The sequence below is a fragment of the Suricata suricatta genome, chromosome 4, assembly GCF_006229205.1.
Source record: "Suricata suricatta isolate VVHF042 chromosome 4, meerkat_22Aug2017_6uvM2_HiC, whole genome shotgun sequence".
Lineage (NCBI taxonomy): Eukaryota > Metazoa > Chordata > Mammalia > Carnivora > Herpestidae > Suricata > Suricata suricatta.
In genome coordinates, this window is record NC_043703.1 from 146,804,433 (window position 1) to 146,820,804 (window position 16,372).

The following is a 16,372-nucleotide window of genomic DNA, read 5'->3' on the forward strand; positions in this document are numbered from 1 at the left end:
ATATGCTTCTTATATATGCCTGGATAAAGTCACTCACTGACATCAAGACACCTATTCCTAGTCCGTGGTGACTACCAAATTTGGGTCTCTAGCTGGAACATATACTGTGTTTCAAATACTGGCTCTCTCTGACTTGCACAGTGAAATTCAAAATCATTAGCATGGCATACTTTGTTCCTTAAATTGTGTGGTCTTGGCAAGTCACTGAATCTATTTGGCTTCTCTTTAATTGTTTCTAAAATTAAGGGGATAGAATTCAATATGATGTTTAACTCTTTTTTTTTTAATCATCAGGTAAAATATTATAGAGATGCCTCAGTATGTAAAACACAAAAACAGAGCTACTTTCATTGAACATGATATCCTTTCCCAGCCCTCCTTTTTTCTTCCTTACCCTACCTCAGTTGTATCGCTTTGAAATTTCTAGAACTGGAAGGAGCAAAATTTAAAACTACTAGGTTTTTTTTTTCCAATGTTTGTTTATTTTGGGGAGAGGGAGAGACAGAGCATGAGCAGGGGAAGGGCAGAGAGAGAGGGAGACACAATCTGAAGCAGGCTCCAGGTTCTGAGCTGTCAGCACAGAGCCTGATGTGGGACTTGAACTCACAAATGTGAGATTATGACCTGAGCAAAAGTTGGATACTTAACCGACTTGAGCCACCCAAGCGCCCCATATCTACTGGGCTTTTTTTAAGGTCTTTTTTAACACTTAAGATTATGTGAGTTTTTTGAAATCACATAGCTTTCACATCACACTGTCTTTGAATAGGAAAGGCTTTACTGTGATACTTGCTGTGTACTTTCCTTTTAACCAGTCCTTCTGTTAGATTCAGGTACTTTTCCTTTCTTTGTATCAGTGCCTATCGACGTACCTGTCTAGTGTCTTTTGCTCTGAACATGTATGGGACCCACTTACTTTGTCAATGACCTTATGATAGGTCATTCTTACATTATCTCCTTTGTAATATGTGTCCTAGTTTAATTTACCTCTCAAGGAGTGTTAGTTCTGTCCTCTGGGTTCTCATGACATCTTTCAAGTCCTTTTATTATAGTGACTATTCATGTTTGATGAATATATAAATGGATGAATGAAAGAAGGGATGGATAGAGAACAGGTGTAGAGAATATATGTACTCTGTAAATTTCATCTTACTGCAGAAACTATAAAGAAGTAGGTAATTTTGCCTCAATCATTCTCTTGTGGGACTGACCTTGGTCTCCTTAGGAATCAGACAAGGAAGGAACATTATCTCCCAACTAATCAGTAAGTTTGGAGAGTTGGCTCTATGTACATAGCGCATGAAGTGGAGGAGGCACTGGAGAAAGTTTTATGAGATAGGCCTTCAGGGACTTGATTATCTTCCTTTTGAATAGCAGGCCTTAAGTCGCATTTACTTAAGCTAACCAGCAGGATTCAAAGTAGAATTGAAAAACCCAAGCCTTCCTTCCTATCCCAATATAAAATCAGAATTCAATGGGCAATAAAACGTAATGTCCAGAAGCATACTTAAAAGAAAAAACAAATATGAAAGGGACGTTGCAAGGAACAGTTTGCTCTAAAAGCCGCAGCTCTGAGGCCTGCAGGGTTTCAAGGAAATCATTTGTGTCGCCAGTTTCTCTTCTGTGTATTCAGTTCCACATGCCTCTCTCCATGCGTCCCTTGCTATGTTTTTGTTTATCTTACCCATACGACTCATTTACCCAGTTCATTTGTTCAGCAAATTATTATTGAGCATTTTCTCTGGGAGATCTGTTTTAGGCACTAGGCCTAAATAAAAAATGGTCTCTGCCCAGAACAAGTGAAACACGTGAAATTGAAATACAGCATGAGAAATGGGGTTACTGTGGACAGCCTAGGAGACCATGACTGACTGGGCACACGTCTCTCAGAGAAGAGGTGGCCTTTGAGTTGGGAGTTGAAGAATGAGAAGGAGGTATGGTAAATGTGACAGAGAGAGTAGGTCTTTACAGAGAAATAAGGGGGTGAGAAAAGCATCACTGCTCCCCCTCCCCTCAAAAGCTGATGTGCTTAGAACATGTGAATCAAGGGGTGTGTCTAGAGATGAATGTGGTAAAGTAGACTGAGGTGAGATTCTGAATCATGGTTCATATTTCATACTAACAAATTTGGGCGTGAACTTGCAATTGTGACATAATTTTATCAGGAGAAGGGCATTAGTAGGTATTGTGGAAGAAAAAAAAAACTGGTAGCTTCTTTCTGGAAGGGTCTCAAGGCAGAAAGACCATTTTAGGAGGTTCATGCCTTTATTCCCATAATCTCCCAGTGATGCACCTGGGAGTCTCTAGGTTACTAAGTATCCCCAGTGATATAGTCAGGTGAGTTGGGAAACTCTTATGTCCTGAGCATTCAACAGAAGAGATGTGGTTTCTGGGACCAATTTTGCTGCTGACTAACTCTATGAGCTCGTGCAAGTCTTAGTTTTCCCATCCTGAAAATTGAGGGTTTTGGACTAAATAATTACTGTGATTGTTTCCTTCTAAAATTCTGTTCTTCTAAACAGACAAAAAAAATCCAACCTATTCTTAACTCATAATGGCTACAATTTTCCCCCCTCTGGATTTTAAAGAAGGATTTCCTGCTCCTGTTGAAACATTTCTACTTTTCTCTGCCTTAGTGTGAACATAGTTCCTGCATTTTCTACAAGAGGTATTTGCATTGTATTAATCCATTGCTTTCTTCCTTGCCTTGTGCCTGCCATCCACCACACCCGTGTTTGTGTTTGTGGTGTCTAAGATGGTAGATCTCTGTGTATAATGTGCAGGAAAGTCTCCACATGAATATCCTGAAGCCATAGGTAATTAATACAATGTTTTAAATACATGATAACTAAAAATTGCCAAGATTGCCCATCATTACATGTTACCCCTTTTAAGAACTAGAGACAGGTGTTAGTTGGATGCTGACTCCACTCACACATGCCTGAAACTGGCAGCAGGCACGTAGCTGGGGGAGATGCTGATTACTTCTTCTTCCCCTGAGAGGGTTACACCAAGAGGAAAGAATTAGCTGTCCCTAATTTATGTACATGATAGATCTATGTGTGTGGACCTATGTGTTGGAAGACCTCTCTGGTATGTTTTCCTTCTCCCCTTCACATGTGTCAACATTAAGTTGACCTGCTGCGGGGCGCCTGGGTGGCTCAGTCGGTTAAGCATCTGGCTTCGGCTCAGGTCAGATCTCACGGTTCGTGGGTTCGAGCCCCGCGTCGGGCTCTGTGCTGACAGCTAGCTCAGAGCCTGGAGCCTGTTTCAGATTCTGTATCTCCCTCTCTCTCTGACCCTCCCCTGCTCCAGCTGTCTCTCTCGGTCTCTCAAAAATAAATAAAAAGCATTAAAAAAAAATTTAAGTTGACCTGCTGCTTGCAGGAAGTTGTAAGTAAATAGATTCTTTGCAGGCATGTAACTGATTTTGGCTTAACATTACTGATGATAATTTAAAAATAAGGACGTAAAAGTAGTATACTTTTTGTAGAATTTCTATGTTGAGGAAGTTTACCTTCTATGTTGATTTATGAGACCTCCTCTTCTGTGTTCACTTTTTTTTTAAATTAGTGACACCACAGTTCACCTAGTCTCTCAGACAAATTCTGAGACTCATCTCTTTGATTCCTTTTATTTCATAGCCCTTCATATATAATGAGTTGCTGAGTTCTACCTGTTTTAAATCCTTCATTTTTTTCCAGTTCATCCTATCTGTTCTGTTCCATCTGTCGCTATTTTATTTTTTTATTTTTTATTTTTATTATTTAAACAAATGTTTGTTTATTTTTGAGAGAGAGAGAGAGAGAGAGAGAGAGAGGGAGAGAGAGACAGACACAGCGCATGAGTTGGGGAGGTGCAGAGAGAGAAAGGAAGACCCAGAATCCAAAGCAGGCTCCAGGCTCTGAACTGTCAGCACAGAGTCTGACGCTGGACTCGAACTCAGGAACCGTAAGATCATGACCTGAGGCAAAATCAGATGCTTAACTGACTGAGCCACCCAGATGCCCCATCTGTCTGTCACTATTTTAGATCAGGTGCCAGTTGCTGTTTTCATGTCTTTCCTAACTGATTTCCCTGATGTAGGCTTGGTATTTTCTTCACCTTTGATTAAGTGAAATCTGTGCCCCTCTCTTTAAAACCTTTTAAAACTCCCTGTGAGCTACAGGTTCAAATTCAGTGTTCTTAATGTTACAATTATAACTAATTCTTACCTTTTAAGTGAGTTCTTGACTACTCCACCATGGATTAGGTACTACTTTTTTAATCCATGTGTAGTAGACAACTCCAGTATCTGAACTTTATATTACCTTTGAGAAAAGGGTGAAGAGAAAAATAACTTGTACCTATAGGTAAAATTTCCTCCTACCTAAGAAGAGTATAGTGACAGGTAAAGTCTAAGTGTGGTAGCAGGTTTAAAGCTCCATTGCAGTAAAGCCTTTGTCCCCTCCCCATTCCAGTAAAGTTAACATAGAGTGTTATATTACTTTCTGATGTGCAATATAGTGATTCAACAACTCTATACACTACTTAGTGCTCATCATGTTATGTGAACTCTTAATCCCCTTCAACTACTGCACATGTTCCACACACCCCCACATCCCATCCACTCTCGTACCCTCTGTGCTGTAGAATTAAGAGTCTGCTTTTTAATTTGTCTTTTTTTCTTTGTTTTGTTTCTTAAATTCTGCATATGAGCAAAATCATATGTTATTTGTATTTCTCTGATTTATTTCCTTAGCATTTATTTCACTTGTTGCAAATGGCAAGATTTCATTCTTTTTTATGGCTAAGTAGCATTGCATTTTATTTGTATACCACATTTTCTTTATTCATTATCTATTAATGGACAATTGGGCTACGTCCATAATTTGGCTATTGTAAATAATGCTTCAGTAAACATAGGGGTGCATATATCTCTTCAAATTAGTGTTTTCATATTCTTTGTGTAAGTACCCATTAATGGAATTACTGGATCATATGCTATTCCTCTTTTTAATTTTTAAGGAACCTCCGTATTGTCTTCCATAGTGGCTGCACCAGTTCATATTCCTACCAATAGTGCAAGAGAGTTCCTTTTTCTCCACATCCTCAACAACACTTGTTGTTTCTTGTGTTTTTTATTTTAGCCATTCTGACAGGTGCGAGGTGATACTGTGATTTTGACTTGCATTTCCCTGATGATGAGTGATATTGAGCATCTTTTCATGTCTGTTGACCATCTTTTTTTGTGTGTGTGTGAAAAATATCTGTTCATCTGCCCATTTTTAATTAGATTATTTGTTTTTTTGGGTGTTGGGTTTTATATATTCTTTATATATTTTGGAAACTAACCCTTTATCAGATATGTCATTCACAAATACCTTCTCTCATTCAGTAGGTTGTCTTTTAGTTGTGTTGATGGTTTCCTTTAGGACCTGTACTAAAGAAAGAACTAACTTTCTAAAGAAAGATTGTATACTTTAAGAGGGAGGATGGTAGCATACAGAAAAGCTGGGAGTCAAGAGTAAAGTTGGCAGTACCATTCAAAACATTATTGGAGATTTAACCATCCCTATTGGGCACTCCTTGCATGTTCTTGTTGTGTAGGTAAAAGGTATCAGCCTGTCAGTACCTGATAGCATTAAGCATTCTAATCACAGTCAACTCCCTTTGCTCACCACACAGTGGTATGGTTGACCTTTAGTAGACCTTATAGTTTGCTCTATAGGAAGAAAGACTACTGTTATTTTTCTTAGCTTCTTAGCTATTAAATTTCTTTTTGTAAATCAGTACATTGGATTTATATACCAATCTTCTGTAGTGTGACTAACTTGGTGGTAATACTGATACAGTTATATATCTCTTCAAGCACTGCAGTCACTAAGATATAGTACCTTGTAGCGCTTCTTGCCAGCTGGTTAGCCAGCTTCTCCAGTGATCCCTTCCACCATGATGTGTAACTCTGTATGACTTCTTTGTCCCAATGGCTTGTGCAAACATTTTTCTTTGGGCTTCTAAAAATGCTAATATTTAAATGGTTTGGGTAAATCGAAGAGCTGCTGAATGGTCTTTTAATATAGTGACGTTTCCCTACAATGTTATAATCGATGGTTTTAATTGCTAAATACATTATTATAAATTTGCTTGATCTTCACTCTCCCTTACCAGTCCTACCCTCAACATTTGTGGAATAAATTTTGAATTTTGAATTTATTCATAGTAAAATAATGGATTCAGGGTTCAAAATTATACTGCACTCTCCCTTCCTGGGTGTTTGCAAAATAGTGAGCATTTATCAAACACTCACTGTGTCCGGCAGTGTATTGAGTTATGTTTAATACTTAAAAAAAAAAACTCTTCTGTACAGTATTTTTTATAGATGAGGAATCTGAGACTCAGAAAGGTTAATAATTCTCTCATAGTCACAGCTAGGAAAACAGCAGAGTTGGGATTTAAATCACAGCTGTTAATTTCCAAAGTTACTTCTCTCCCTAGTACATTTAGTTATGTTTAGATAAACATATATTTTGTAGTAATTCTGGATAATTTTTATAAGCCTGTAGAACTCTGTGCTACATTTATTTTGGATATATTTCAAATATATTTGGGATTTTTTTAAGAAAAGAATATTTTGGTTTCCATGTCGTTACATACACTTAATTTATACAGTTGATTTCTCTGAAATAACATCTTGCCTCGTTAGAACAACCTTTCTTTCTCCCAAGCTAATTTCTACAAAGTTGGTTCATGCCAACAGTTTCTTTATTCAGTATTTTCTATGACATATGTGACTGTTTTTCTTATAAATGCTTCTATTTTAAAAGGCAGCACCGTTTCCCGGCAAAGTCCCCTATCCTTCCCCAAGTGTAAATCCTGCCCTTCAGCAGCGGCAGGCGCTCTGCATTGTTTTCCGCTGGAAGTGTGAGCTGGAGGGGACAGACACCCCCACTGCTGAGCTGGTGCACTAAAGCTCCGACCTGCCCTTGTTGTATTATTAATGGCACACTGTTTTTATGTTGCAGATGGCTGAGAGCTAGCAAGGAAGATTCAGGACCATGATGGCTCAGTTTCCCACAGCTATGAATGGTAAGCCGCTTTGTGCTTGTGGCAAGATAAAGAGGTTTTGGGGGTTTGGGGGGTTTTCTTGGTAGAGGTTATAAAATACTCGTTTTGATATTTTTCCTTAAGCTGATAAATGCAAAACTTAAAGTGTTCTTATTGAAAATGTCTTGATAGTTGACTTCAGAACACTGCAGTTAATCCTGTGACTCAGTATAAGCATGTGTGCTAAAGGTATTCTGTGTTTGATGCACAGAACGGGAGGACAGAAGCAGAGTGCTCTAAGGTGAAGAGCACCAAAGGTGTTTTCCGTAGCTTGGGATGATTGCATACTGATCGAGCCAATAAAGATTCATTTATTAATCAATACATTTAATTAAGTTTTCCTTCTATAAAGGATTGTGTATGCCTACCCACGTAATTGTTTAATATGAAACATTTTTAAAGAAAATGTTTAGGTAATTTCAGTAACAAAGTTTTTAAAGCTGCTTTTCTGATTCTACTTTTAATTCTTTTCCCAAATACAAATTGACTCACCCTTAGTATTAAGTTACGATGTATGTCACTTAGAATTAATTGAAAATATGCATTATATTTTTAAATTGCTAAAGAAATCTAAGATGCAAACTTCTTAATTTTGAGATAAATTTCATTAGCCAGTTATAAATACAAAATAATAGTCTAGTCAGTAATTCTTTAACATTTAAATTGAAAGCAGTCACATTAAAGATCATTAGGGGAAAAAAGAGAGAAGCATAATGACAAATTCTAGCACTTGCAAAACGCAATTCTGTTTTAATGTTACCACTAAGTATTTGATCAACTATGTTTTTAAAAAAACACATTTTCGGTCAAAGGGCCAAATTAAGCACATCATTAAAACAAAAATACATGTTGTGTATCTAAAGTTTTAAGACTCAGGATTGACCTTGTGAGATTTAGGAAAGTTTTGGAAAAATGAATTATTTGTGTAAAAAGTAAAACTAAATTCTCTGTGGAAGAATTCAGTGTTGAGTAAGAATGAACTTTAGATAAAGGTTTTGTTTTGTGTTTTTGCCTTTTCAGAACTCTTAATTAAAGATCAGTGTGAATATTGCTGGAAATGGTGTGGGATTATGAAGATTATTTGATGCCACAGACAGTTTTTAAAAATTAAATAATGGGATTTTTTCCCCCATAATTAGGGATAAACAAAAGTATAGAATCAGGGTAATAATTATAGTAGTAATGTGCTCTTCCCAAATTTGAGGATTTCTGTTCACTATACAAAGGAGTTTTATTAAATACATAGTTTAATTGTAAACTTCAACCAAAGTGTTAAGGAGTATTGTAAATAAAATGAACATGAAAGAAAACAGTGTAGGCCCAGTCTTACTTTGTTCTGTTTCTTCCCTTCCCTTAACATTTATGTATCTACCTTGCAGCTCATTGCATTATATATAAAAGAATGAATAAAATTGGACAAATGTTGGACAATAATTTATGAGTGGTGTATAGGAATAAAGGTAGTAATTTTTTAAAACTTCTGAAGAATTGTTAACAAATGTAGAATGTGGTATCCTCCCATTTAGGTTATACTGTAGTTGAAAATTGAAGATAATCTTTTATGTATCTAAGCAAAGTGCAATTCAGAGTTTAAGAGCTTATCAGAAGAGGCATCCACGTATATAGCACAAAGCCTTCAGGAGCAATGTTTGCTCTCCTAGTAAATCCTCAATTTTAGAAGGTGTAAAATCTTTTTGATGCCCTGTACTGTTGGAATTTGTCTCTAAGTGCCCTAGACCAAGCTGTGTGTCTAAACACTTCTTTTTAGTTTCTCATATTTTGCCCTGGTTTATCATCCCAAGACTAACCACAGACTTTAGACTTACTTGGTTCTCACGGAGCTGTGCTGCCTATATAGTTAGTAGCCATTAGCTACATGTGACTATTTCAACTTAAATTTAAATTAATAAAAATTAAATAAATTCAGTCCCTCAGTCACATAACCACCTTTAAAGTTCTAAAAGCCGCATGTGGCCAGTGGCCATTGTGTTGGAAATGGTGTGGGATACAGATACGGAACATTTACGTCATCTCAGAAAGTTCTATTGAGCAGATATTCTTTTCTTAGTCTCTTTGATGCTTCACTTCCCATCTCCTCAACAGAGCAAAAAAGATCAGTGCGTCATATTTTTACCACTCGTGACTCTAATTCTGGTGTCTTCTGCACCAGCAGAATCATCCTTGCCAGAGTCTTCTTTAATCATGGTAGGTTTGCTTTCTGCTTTTCAACATGTAATAAAACTGTAAATACAGAGAGCCTGATATTTGAATCATCAGGTGATAAGCAAGAGTACTTCAGATTCATGTTGCTGCCTGTTGATTGTAGTGTGATGTGGCTTGTTACACCCCTAAAATCCCGGGGGTACTGAAGCCTGCTTCTAGGAAGAAGGAGTTCCGAAGCCTGTGGCAGTGGCCATGTCCAAGATAGGGAGGAGGGAGGGATATCAGGGAGAGAACAGAAACAGCGAAGGGCTGGAAAGACTGCCGTTTTATTTTTAGAGTTTTACTACCTTCTTAGAATTTGAGGGTTCATTAGTCTTTTCATTTCTGTAATTAGGAAATTGATAACATTGGGCCTACAGAACCATATGTAGTACTGTCTACATTTCTAACAGCCCAAGAATTTATTATTCAAGTCCCATTTGAGGCTTTAGTTCTATCTAGACCAGTATTCATTCTAGTTGTGTTTTAGAGATTTAAGTTGTAATGGGTCAGCATCTATGATTTGACTGTTATTTTGAACTGGACCCAGAAATAGTCTTCATTTGATTTCACAGCCTATAAGCAGGGTATAACATGTTGGAATTGTGTACATTCAGAACTAAGTGTTAGAATAGTGCTAACTACTCAGCTGTGTGACTTAACCTTGTGGAACGTGTGTGTGTGTGTGTGTGTGTGTGTGTGTACACATATGTAAAACAGGGATGACACTATTTACTGCAGGGGATTTAGCATATAGTGGATGTTCTATAAATGTGTATTTTGCCTCCAGCATAGACCATAAGAACATTTTTGACAGAGCCAGTAGGTGAGAAGATGAGAATAAGCAACAGAAATCTTTATGAAAATACCACATTCTCAATTTAGTGATGAGTGGGGGAAGTGGATAGAATTTTAATACATTTCTAAAGTGATCAGACAATGTAAAAGGTTCTTAGCTTTTTAAGGAAATATTAAACGTTAACCCCTTAGGTTTTCCTGACTTTCTACAAGTCAGGAATAGAGATGAAATTGGGAGATGTTTTACTGGAAGTTCAAAACAATAAACTGTTGGCTCTTTAAAAGATTCTGTTAGCATATTTTCTAAGAAAGCCAGAATTGGATCAAGTATTCTAAAATTGTTTTTGAGTTACATGGATTTCCTAGTTTTCTTACCTCTATTTAACTTGTATTTTCTGTGAAATTTTTAGTGCATTAATATCTTTCATTTTAATGTCATTTGTTGGAAGTGCCCACATTTAAAGATTATTTAAATTCTGCTTAAAAATTATTCCTTTTTGGGGCACCTGGGTGGCTCAGTCGGTTAAGTGTCTGGCTTCGGCTCAAGTCATGATCTCACAGTTCATGGGTTTGAGCCCCGCATCAGGCTCTGTGCTGACAGCTAGCTCAGAGCCTGGAGCCTGCTTCAGATTCTGTGTCTTTCTCTCTCTGGCCCTCCCCTGCTCATGCTGTCTCTCTCTGTTTCTCAAATATAAATAAAAAACATTAAAAAAAAATTTTTTTTAATTATTCCTTTTCATAATGCTTTAGAACATTTTTAATCTGTAAGTGACATTAATCATAATATTTAATCGTGATTGTTGTATGTGATTCTTTTGGCTAAAGGAGTCTCTGAGCTCTTTTAAGGAGTTCATTTTATTCATCTTTGTACCCGTAGTCCTTGATCACAGTGGTGCCCCATGAATGTTTTTTGACCGAATCTAAACAAAGGTGGAAGGGTTGCGGGTTGGAGTAATGAAGAACTGAACAAGAAATCAGATAGGTTGCGTTGGCCACTGTGAAGACAGGTAGCCAAGGAGAGATGAGGAGATCGTGGACGTAAGAAAGCCTCTCCTGGTGCCCGGAGCCCTCTGCAGTCTTAGGAAGCAGCCTGCCGCTCTCGGGGGCTGAGCACTGGTGCGTGAGAGCAGCTCGGGCCTTCCTAACCAGACTCTCCAGACTCAAAATAGTCTTACGCTTTCTGACTAAAAAGCCTCGCTCTCAGTATTTTCTGGCAAGGGTACCTTTACCAGAAAGGGAAAGAGCCTGAGAAAGAATTTAATGCTCTGACTTCTCCTTAATTATACTGTTCCTGGGATTGGATTAAGTAAGGAAATGAATTTAGTAGCTTCCATGTAGCAAGCATATATTAATTAGTGGCTGTATTTTTATTTTAATTTTTAAGTTGGGTTTATTGAGGCATAATTCACCCTTCTTAAGTATATAGTTTGATGAGTTTTAACAAATGTATACAGTCACGTAAATATGGATACAGAACATTTCCATCCCCTGCAAGTTTGTGCCACCACCCTCCTTTGCCACTGGCAACCATTGGTCAGATTTCTGTCCCTGCAGTTATGTTTTTTCCAGCATGTCATATAAATGAAATTCTTTTGTTGCTGAGTAGAATTCCATTGTGTAAATGTGTACCACAAGTTGTTTATACGTTCATCTGCAGAACACCTCTGGGTCATTTCCAGGTTTTGGTGTCTAAACCAAAAGTCTAAAACTGCTGTAATCATCAGAGGACAGATTTTTATTTGGAAAAAGTCTTCATTTGTCTTAGGTAAATACCTAGGAGTTTATTGCTGGGTTGCAAAGGGAAATGTGTATTTAACTTCCTACGAACTTGCCAGACTCTTTTTTTCTAAATCGTTTCCTTCCCCATCAGCAGTTATGTGAAAGTTTGAGTTCCTCAGCATCATTGCCAACAAATTTTTTTAAAAATTTCAGGCATTCTGTAGGCATGGAGCAATGTCCTATTGTAGTTTTTTTTTTTTTTTAACTTTAGAGAGAGAAAGAGAATCTCAAACAGACTTCACACTCAGTGCGGTATTACTGTAGTTTTAATATGCGTTTCTCTGATAATGAGTGACATTTAGCATCGTGTCACATGCTCTTTGCCATCTGTGTATTTTCAGTATGTCTGTCCAAATCTTTTGCCCGTTATTTGAGGTGGGGAACAGGGATTGTCTTAATGAGTTGAATAGTTCTTTATATGCGCTGCGTACATGTTATTGTTTTACAAATATTTGGAGAAATAAGTTGGAGAAGTCCAACTTAACGAAAAGTTTAAATCATTTGGGTAGTTGGTGCCTTAAAAAGTCATTCCCTAATCCAAAGTCAACAAAAATTTTCTTCTTTGGTTTCTTCAAGAAGTTTCATAGTTTGGCTCCTGTTCTATGATCCATTTAGAGTTAACTCTAATGGTATATGGTACAGGATTGAGGTGGTTTGGTTTGTTGGTTGGGTTTTTTGTTTGTTTGTTTGTTCGTTTGTGGTACATGTGGATGTCTGGTTCTTTGAGCATGTTTCAGTGAAAGGGGTATCTTTTCCCCATCGAATTATTTTGATGTCTTTGTTGAAATCAACTGACAGCGTATTTGTGGGTCTATTTCTTTTTAATTATCATCAGGGCAGATAGTTTAAGATTCTTAACTAAGTCTATGGATTCTAATCCTGTCTTTTAACAGTTTACCAACTTTGGCACCTTGGGCAAATTATTTAATTTTGTCATGCTTCTGTTTCCTCCTCTGACAAACAGTGATAGTCATAATAGTTATCTCATAGAATTCTTGTGAGACTTTTAGAAACAAAACACATAAAGCTCTTAGAAAAATACCTAATACGTGACAAGTTTTATTAAATGTGAGCTATTGTTATTTTACCAATCTAATAGATTAAAAATTGTATTAGTGTTATTTTTAGAGTAGATACATTACACATTACATACGGTCTTTACAACAACCCCATAAGCTTACATAATCTTCCTAATTTTTGGAGGTGGCAACTAAGGTACAGGGAATGTGAGCTTCTTCCACATAAATATTGGGAGACTGTGTTGCCCAGAGTTTGGGCTGCCTGGGTTCTAATCTCAGCTCTGCCACTTGTGACTTAGTCATATGACCTTGACCAACTAGCTTTGTGGTCCGGGGTTTTGCTTTCCTCACCTGTGTCATAAGGATGGTAATAGTACCTAATGTATAGGGCACTGGTGGGAATCGTGAGTTTACTTCATAAAAAGTCCCTGACGTAGAGTCGGGACCCAGTAAAAGCGAGCTGCTTCCCTTTGTTATCCTTTGTTGTCATTTCTTTTATTGTCATCATTTTTCCAAATTGTCATAGGAGGCATGACAGGATAATTTGTTTACTTTGTAATAAACTGATAAATCAAGTCGGTTTTTACTATGTGTGTGGTATTTATTTAGAAAGTGTGTAGGTTTTGCTATTTTAGGAATTTAGTTCTTCAGTACATCTGTTTCTTTATTTTTAACTTTAATCTTAAAATTTGTCTTTAAAAGAGGATGTTTATAGATTTTTTAAATCCATTCATTTAAGGCTAAGAAATATTTGTTAAATCAGATCCATCTTAGTGTTTCAAATTAGAACAGCCACTTACTTTTCAAGGAAACGCATTCCTGGGAACAACTTTGTAAGGCAGGTTTTCATATAGTAGCCAACCTATATGAGTTTACATATTTAAACATTGGGTTTCTTCTTGTTGGAAGTTGAGTAAACTGAAAAGGTAGAAGTGAGGTGTACATGATTATCAGCTATGTTGAATGTGCAGAGAGGATGGGAATAATATTTTATTCATCTATTTCCAGAATTTAGCTTGTTGCCCATTGCCAGTGAGTGGTATACAGTAATTGTTTCATAGATGTTGTTTAGATGGATGAGTGAAAAGCCTCAGGGCTGTGCTATGTGTACATGGTCATGAAAGAGTTTTACTCTTTGTGTCATGTGGGGATAGAGAACTGTCAGTAAATTGACACTTGTGATTCATATATACATTTTAGAACTATTTTTACCATTCTCATATATATACTACAATTTCTTTGTCTTTCACTTATGTTTTAGGAGGGCCAAACATGTGGGCTATTACCTCTGAAGAACGGACTAAGCATGACAAGCAGTTTGATAACCTCAAACCCTCAGGAGGTTACATAACAGGTTTGTGTTTATATTTCAGTTATGAATTATGTTCCTTTTCATGTAATGCCTTAGAATTTAGAATTTTAATTTCTTACCATCAAATTTGTATTATTCTTTGATAAAATTCCTATCAGAATTCACGAATTAAAAAAAAATACAGTGGTTTTATTTTTCTGGAATTGTCTTAATTTGTTGTTTTGGAATTGGCATATGGAAGAGCTTTTCCTAATCCTACATGGATAATCAGGAATTTCAGTTTAGGGGTGCCTGGGTGGCTCAGTTGGTTAAGCGTCTGACTTCGCAGTTCATGATCTCACAGTTCGTGAGTTCAAACCCTGCATCGGGCTCTGTGCTGACAGCTCAGAGCCTGGAACCTGCTTCGGATTCTGTGTCTCCCTCTCTCTCTGACCTTCCCCTGCTCGCGCTATCTCTGTCTCTCAAAAAAAAAACAAAACAAAAAAACATAAAAAAAATTTCAGTTTAATTGTCCAGTTTCACACTTTAATGTTATTTCTAGAATGTTGTTTCTTGAGGTAATTGAGACTTTTTTCCAAGCAGATTTATTAATGTGCTCCTAATATGTTGTGCCAATTACCTATATAACAATCAGTATTACTAAGTCTAGAAGAAGTATGCATCAGGTCCATTTCCTTGAAAATAATCTAGAATTTTTTTCTGCAATCTGTTTTTATAATGCTAGTCCTCTGTTTTTGAGAGGTGATACCAAGTTGATTGTTGGCATTACCCCTTGTTTTGCAAAATGGCCTCCAGAGCAAAAACTTATATTTTTTGTATACATCAAACTTTTTTCTTGTGTTGAAGCACGTGAGCAATTTATTTACAGTAGTATAATGAATAACGAATAATAATATAATGAATAATAATAATAAATACAAATCTGTACTGTATTTCAGATGCTGTATGTAAGTGCATTATCTCATTTGATCTTGCAACAGCCTTGTAAGATAGCCACTGCTGTCTATATTTACAGATGGTTAGTGTTGATCTGGGCTTTGAGACTTTTCAGTCTGGTTTTGGAATCCACCTTCTTCGCCATTAGTTTCATATTCTTCTATAATAATAGCTCCCTTTCCTGGTATCAGGGCTAGGATTTGATTACCCTACTTACAGGTTAACAATGGAGTCTGTTACTGTCTCATGGCCTAAGGGGTGATGTAGAGAGCCCAAAAAGGATGTTAAACATGCAGTGACTGTGTCATAGGACAGGAACACTGAGCCTGTGGGAGAACCCACCATTTTTAGTAAGCAAGCTTGTTTTTTGGCCCGGGGAGAGGGGGAACATTACCTCATGCCTCAAGATTGCTCACTGCAAACCCAACTCTGAGAAATGACCCAGGTAGAAAGTAGTCAAGGTTCTTGCCTTGTTGGCCCACACAGCAGGACACATAGGACTGTTAGAGACCCATGGGAGACTGTCTTTTCCAACTCCTGGTATTTTTGATACAGAACTTTTCTAGAGAATAGTGTTTTTCAATTACGAATTCTATTAAATGGAAATGTTATCAAATAATACCCCAGTTAATATGGAAAAACTAAGATGAATAATGTAATCTATCATTATTGATTAATGGATATAATTTCATTTATTTAAAAATATTTATTTCAGAGAGAAAGCACAAGTGAGGGAGAGGGACAAGGGGAGGAAAGGAGAGAGAGAGAGACAGAGACAGAGACAGACAGAAAATCCCAAGCAGGCTCCACACTCAGAGCAGAGCCCTGCACAAGGTTCAGTGCCACAACCCTGGAATCATGACCTGAGCCAAAACCAAGAGCCGGACGCTTAACCAGCTGGGCCACCCAAGGCACCCCATGTATAACTTTATTTGTGAGTTTTTTGTTTTAAGACATCTAAATCTTTAGTGTAATGTAAATAATTGTATATGTGTATTTCTGTTTAATTCTTTAATGACTGAAATTAAAATGATAAGTCAATAGCATTATTGTTATCCATTATTATTATTCAGAGACACTGGAGGAGTTCCATTTACTAATGTGCTGATGGTGTTTGTTTTTATTACCTTCAGGTGATCAGGCACGGACCTTTTTCTTACAGTCAGGCCTGCCAGCTCCTGTTTTAGCTGAAATTTGGTAAAGTGTTCTTTTTTGTAAATGAACTTAAATTTCTGGTAGT

General features: G+C 37.0%; 1 protein-coding gene across 7 annotated transcripts in view; it reads left to right on the forward strand.

Moving 5' to 3' along the window:
• Positions 1-16,372, forward strand: part of ITSN2 (intersectin 2) — a 138,857-nt gene that overhangs the window by 21,852 nt on the left and 100,633 nt on the right. For 4 of the 7 annotated variants that reach the window (XM_029938202.1, XM_029938203.1, XM_029938208.1 and 1 more), the window contains exons 2-5: positions 7,005-7,068; positions 9,190-9,291; positions 14,146-14,238; positions 16,266-16,329. In XM_029938202.1, coding sequence (XP_029794062.1) covers positions 7,038-7,068; positions 9,190-9,291; positions 14,146-14,238; positions 16,266-16,329 — 290 coding nt within the window. In that variant the 5' untranslated portion in view covers positions 7,005-7,037. Of the gene's footprint in view, positions 1-7,004; positions 7,069-9,189; positions 9,292-14,145; positions 14,239-16,265; positions 16,330-16,372 lie in introns of those variants that run through there. The other 3 variants (XM_029938206.1, XM_029938204.1, XM_029938207.1) reach the window with 2 other exon arrangements.